Here is a 6,285-nt window from a genome sequence, read left to right as displayed (position 1 = left end):
ATCATACATTTAAAATCTTGCAACTGATATTAACAGTCTAACAAAGTAACAGTTGTTTCATTGATTGCTTTAATTGCCCAGATACCCTACAAGGAGTTCACACCCAACCCATGACAACTAAACATAATAATACTTTTGTTGATCCTCAACCACTTATCAGAATATCAGTTCTCTAAGTAATAGAGAAATCTCATCCCTCTGTGTTTGTTATGAATTTCCACTAAAACTAACCATTTTCAGGTAGTACACTGGAGATCCAAAAGTGTGAGCATGGCCATAGAATTGAGGCCAACATGGGCAATTGTTGTTTAATAAGAAAGGGCAATTGGGTGCTTTGCTCATTTCTCAAACTTCCCGTTTGGATTTTGTACACTACAGTATATATCTGAACTTACCTATCAAATCTTAACTAACAAATCACATGATCTCCTCCCTTACTTGTCTCTCTTTTCTTTTCTTTTCTTTTTTCTTTGGTTTGACACCTTTTTCGACCTATAATTTAATTCACAGGGCCTACCCCGTTTCCTTATCTGGTTTTCAGGTTACACAACTGAATTCAAAGATTTTTTTTTTTTTTTTCCTTCTTTGGTTAGTCTGATTTTCAAGTGAGAAATGGATAAAAAGAAAGAATTTGAAAGGTTAGAAGCACAAAAGATTGAGAGAAGTGACGACCTTGCGCTGCAGCTAAACAATAGCAACAATTTTGTAGCTGCTATTGATCGGAACTGGTACCTCTATGGTGGCCCCGCCTTAGAAAGGGACATTCACCAGTATGCTAATTTCATTACTTGTGAATCAAGGAATTTTGAATTTTTTGGAAAATCAAGAGAACATAATTTTTGTTCTCTGCTAATTTCAGGTACTAATATCATTGGCTTCCCTTACTTGCCAAACATACCGAGTCTAAGATTTTAGAAGGCCCTTTAGTTGTGCCTTTGGATTGTGAATGGATTTGGCATTGTCATAGGCTTAACCCGGTCGGATTCTCAGGCTAAAAACTTGACATAATTTGTGAAATGTTCTTCCATGATCCACCAGAAAAATGTGTTTCTCATCCAAGCTACATTTGTTTGGTTTTTTTTTTTTCTCTTTTTTTTTTTTCCAGGTTGGTTACAACACAGACTGTGAGTCTCTATGGTAAAATACTTGACAACCGAAATGTTATATCATCTGTTCAAAAAACGTGCAAGAAGCAGATGGAAAAAATATGGAACAGGGTTAATCCTAATGAGGCTTATGAACTGCTTCTTCTCCGACATCCGGAAAAAAGTTTGAAGCTTCAAAAAGCACCAAAATTGATCTACTCTCGGCTGCCAAAAGGCGAACTTCTTTCTTTTACCAGGTAATCAAGTTGGTAGTTGTCCCTTGTCCCTTTTTCTTGCTTCAATCCTCATGGTATCTACAGAAAGATCATCCTTCGTTCTCAAAAGTTCTGATCTCGTTTAAGGTTCAATTAAGCACCAAAATTGCTATTCATCTGTTTTAGATGTTGCACATCATTTATCCAATGGGATTTACAAATGAGAGAATGATAAAAACAGTCCATTATTTCTACACTTATAAGCTATGGAACTTAGTTTTTGGCCCTTAGAATCGGACTGCAGACGAGGGTCCTCCCATGTAAGTTATCAAAATCTCAAAATATTGATTTAAGAGAATTACAGTACTTGATTGGACCGCTTTTGTCCTCTTAACAATGTCCTTGCACTCATTTTCCCCTACCCATTTTTCTGAAGTATGAAACCAATAACCCCAACAGGTATCCAGACCCACATGAATGACAATCTCGATGTGGAAGGAGCCGTGGCCAGATTCAAAGGTGTTTTTGCGCATGATCAAGAGAAACAAGGAGAGGTCTACAAAGAGATTTTGTGCGCCAATGTTATAACCCTTGGGTAGAACTCATCTCCAAAAGCTAGCTTGTAGGGAGAGGGTGCCCAAGTGGTTATAAACCCACATGCTAAGCCCATACTTAGCAATGTGGGACTCAACCAGGATCCTAACATACCACCACGCTTCCGACACCGACGTCCACGGCGGCCCACTCTGGATGGCCCACTCTGGCCTTTCCAGGTCGCCCCTTCCGCAACGTGGGCCTAAGGAGGAGCATGTTCTGATACCAATTGTTATAACCCTTGGGTAGAACTCATCCCCAAAAGCTAGCTTGTAGGGAGAGGGTGCCCAAATGGTTATAAACCCACATGCTAAGCCCATACTTAGCAATGTGGGACTCAACCAGGATCCTAACAGCCAACTTACGAAATTGACCTCATATCAGTTACACCCTTCTTCTTACTGTAAAGTTTTCATGACAATTATTGCGGTTTTAAGTCATGATGATACAGCCACTGATAGAACCAAAGGACAAAAGCAAGATGTCGGATTTTCCGAGACCACCAAGCAATGGGAAGAGACATTTGGTTCAAGCTACTAGAGGGCGGGAGCAATGTACAGAGGCACTGCCAGTGTCCCACCTCCTCTTGGTGTGGATTTGAAACGATTTGCAGCCATCATAGGACATAGAGGAGAAGGTCGCGCTAGATGGGTGTTGGAAAGTGATTCATCTCCGGAGAAGAAAGCTAGTGGAGTTATAATTTGTCATCTGTCATCTTTAACTTCATTATGATTCAGACTAACTCGAGTTGTTCTCACCAGTAATTATGATCACTACATGAATCACATGTCATGTTGTATATCATTGCGCGATTAAATTTGATCCGTATGATGAACATCACCCAACCGGTACTCATGTTTACTATGTTTTTGCTTTATATGAGCTAGCTAATTCAGTAACCAGACAACAGATATGATTCTTATTACACTTTATGGATTCTAATTGACATCCAGGTCATGCTGGAAATTGTGGCGGTTATAGATATACCAACCGGGGACAAGGGCAGCTTCTTTGTCTCCTCTAGAAAGAAACAACCAGATATGTTCTTCACACCAAGAGAAGTTTAGACCTTTCTTCTTATCAGCACAGCACCAGGTTGCTGTTTTCCAATTTGAACCTACTGGAGAGCTGGTTTTCGAACTAACGTCATATTCATCTTCAAGCTTGCCAAAATCAAATCCTATTTAAGTGTTGGGCACTGCAGAAATCTCTCTAGTAGACCTCCTAAAGCCAGCTTCCAAGCTGACAGTTGAGAAGTGGTTTTGAGTTGATCCCAAGTTCTGGAGGTACTGATTTGAAGCACATGAGTCTACGCCTCGCTCTCTCCTTGAACTCCCTCACCGCCTCACCATATAAGCTGCACATGGTTTGGTCCCGTCCATTTTCAAACTCTTCTCAAAATTCCAAAAGCGGGAGATCTAAAGTGGATGAGGCTAATAACGAGCTTATCAGTCTCCAAATGAGGTACTTCACAGTTAACAATGAGTCAATATCTACCATAAGAATATCTATATATGGTATTGCCATTTAGATTTGAAATATGTGTCAGTGACCTGAATTGTAGATCATCACGTCTTGATTACTCTTGTTATGAAACTAGAATTACTGTTAACGTAACAGAATTGTGATCAAACCGCCGTGACGTTTTCAATATTCTAAATATTAGATGACCAAGTTGTATTTGGTGAATTATATGCATGGGGATCTATAAGACTCCAAGTGATAATTTCTGCCTCTTTGAGATGAATTACTGGCATTCAGCGTAAGCAAGAAAAAATGACAGCCAAAAAAAAAAGTGATAGGAATGGCTCCCTCCGGAGAGGCACTTGTGATTGCAGAATTTGTTGTAAAAGGGTGGTCTTTGATTAACTCTTACTGGTTCTTTCAGCTCGCGATAACATATGGGAAGATGAACATATTTTCAAGCTAATGGAAGCGAAAAGGCGAGCAAGCATCAATGTCACTTGGACGTAGATGACTGAATATGATGTTGATGAATGTCACGCAGAGAAAACTAACCAAATTCTCTATGTATTCTTGATTAAAGGTAATTATAATTCCCCGTTGAATGGGGTATGAGGCTAAGAACTGTGTCAAAGCGATAAATGAGAAGAATTTCATAGCAGCCGTTAAATTTTCAGCTGAAAATCCTGACGGAAAATCCATGGCTTTGTTCAACTTGTAAAAACTGGATTTCTAAGAGGTATAGTTGTCTGTTTATTGAATGTAAAAGAGCGTTGAACAAGCATCTTTGTGAGTCTGACTAAAGTTGGTTACTTGATGGGGAAGACTGGCTGTTATTGCCCGGGGTCTTGTCAGCCTTTATTTTGTCTGACATTTTGAGCAAAGATGCTTACAATAACTTTACTACCAATGGAGTCCAACTAAAGCCGCTAGAGACTGTAGAAATCGAAAAAAGGAGGAAGCAAAACCCGTGGACAAAACGGTTACAAGCGTCAATCCACAATGAAACACGACCCGCGGATGTCCAGGCACAACTGGCACAAAGATAGAGTGAGAAACTGTGGAGGTTATGGTGGCTGTGGGAGTAGCTGTGGCGGTGGAGGCGACGTTAGAAAAAGGCAGTGGTTTTGGCTTCAATGTCAGCACACCAGCTGATGGCTCTAGCTGTGTTGATGCACGGACGCTAGTCACAGATGGTTCTTGCTATGTCGATGCACTTATATTAGCCGCAGAAGGCCGTTGTTGTGTATAAGCAGCAGATGGATAGACATGTATGTAATAGACTGCGCAATATGGAACCTTTTAGAACCAAGACTATATCTTGGTGAATAAAAAGCTAATCGGTTGTGTAATAGCAAGGGTCATTCTCCAGCGATCCTATTCACCTTGTAAAGTAAACCATTTCTGTCCTGTTTTAACTAGGGTGTAAGAAATTGCATGACAATTGAAAAACAAACAAACATATAATATATAACATAATATATATATACATATATGTGCTGATTGCAGCCTTATTGCATGGGATTAGACGAGTATAACTAGAGACGACGAAATCCAGAATTATATATAGTCATTTGCTGAAGCTCATAGTTACTTGGTACATGGTTCCATAGCACATGCCCTAAAAGGGGACAAATGTTCAGCATAAAAGGTTTCAGCAATACCTGCAGTAAGATTTGATTTTGTCTGGAAATAACAGAAATTCTAAAAGATACCCATTACTCTATTCAAATGAACCCTCCATGTAAAGAGCCCCACTTGTATAACAAAGATAGACAAACTCGATGGCCCATTCCTTTTCCTCCAACAACAGAAACAAGGTAGGTCCGACTTAAAATTTTGAATCAACTCGAAATCCATTTAGTAATGTACAAATAATTTCTCTCAATTATATAACAATTACGAAGGCAGAGCTTTACCATGCATTTGTTTTATAAGTTTGAATTATTGTTTAGATCTTTTTGCTACAGTATTATATATATAATTGAAATTTCTGAAAGTTTAAACGTATGAACTAAACGGGCCATAAAATATTAAAATTTCTGTTTAAACTTAAAAGTTAAACGTATAAACCAAACGAGCCATAAAATTACCTTCAGTGTTTGAAACTGAGCGGCCCAACAATGTTACCTTTGAAGAACTTTATTCACACCAAAAGGACAAAAGATGCCAACAAAACTACTTCAGCGGGAAAAAGATAAAAAGTGCAGAATGTAATTTAACTAGTTATCCAAAGTGAAGCATGTGCTTGTATAAATAAATAGAAAGCATTGGTGTTTGTGTTTTGGGTCATTCGCTGTTTGTAACTCTTTTTCGAAAAATAAATAAATCTATCATGATAAAAACATATCAAAATACAGATCTCTCTTAAAATAAGAAATGGCGCCTAATCCCAATGGCGTTTGTTTTGTTTGGGGTTTTAAGCATTTCCCTTCTTCTTGTTAACCATCTTTTACATCTTACTTTTGCATAAGAAATATTATATAAATTTCAAGGTTTCAGTAAATCAGCAGAATCTAGATAAATAGCTGCTAATAAACAGGTAATCACAAAGCAATAAAAATTTACACTCCTCGTATGCACAACGAACAATGTCAAGACAAACACCACCAAACACCAGAAAAAAGGTTTCCCCATTTCCAGAAAATCACACCAAACAAACAAACATTCACCGAAAACCTATACTATATACTATATTAATTAATATATAAAAATCCTTCCTTTCGTTCTTTCTTATTTTCAACAATTAATAATAAGTGTATGTAAAACTAATCCAAATATCATATCCTCTTAACTTACATTGCAGAGGCCTGGGAAACCTTGCCAACAACCACCTTACCATCCTGATTCAAGACCCCGGCGCCGGCGCCTGCCGTGACACCTTGTCTTCCGTCTACCGCTACCGGCGTCATATTCTGAAACGACGT

The 6,285-nt window shown here is 38.5% G+C and overlaps 1 protein-coding gene across 1 annotated transcript; it reads left to right on the top strand.

Annotated features, from left to right (window-relative positions):
• Positions 1-612: 612 nt before the first annotated feature.
• On the top strand, positions 613-2,434 carry LOC21408239 (glycine-rich domain-containing protein 1). Its single transcript, XM_010106267.2, has 4 exons — positions 613-770; positions 1,106-1,342; positions 1,737-1,895; positions 2,332-2,434. The coding sequence occupies exons 1-4, from the start codon at positions 613-615 to the stop codon at positions 2,432-2,434; spliced, it is 657 nt and encodes a 218-aa protein (XP_010104569.2).
• The last annotated feature ends 3,851 nt before the right edge of the window (positions 2,435-6,285 follow it).

This window comes from Morus notabilis, unplaced genomic scaffold (assembly GCF_000414095.1).
Source record: "Morus notabilis unplaced genomic scaffold, ASM41409v2 Scaffold485, whole genome shotgun sequence".
NCBI classification, from domain to species: Eukaryota; Viridiplantae; Streptophyta; class Magnoliopsida; order Rosales; family Moraceae; genus Morus; species Morus notabilis.
The sequence above is the reverse complement of the archived record's forward strand: the minus strand, read 5'-3'. Positions and strand labels throughout refer to the sequence as shown.

Coding starts and splice junctions, on each gene's coding strand:
- LOC21408239 (XM_010106267.2), top strand. CDS start 613: ATGGATAAAAAGAAAGAATTTGAAAGGTTAGAAGCACAAAAGATTGAG. Junction 771..1,105: donor TTAGAAAGGGACATTCACCA/GTATGCTAATTT, acceptor TTTTTTTTCCAG/GTTGGTTACAACACAGACTG. Junction 1,343..1,736: donor GAACTTCTTTCTTTTACCAG/GTAATCAAGTTG, acceptor ATTTTTCTGAAG/TATGAAACCAATAACCCCAA.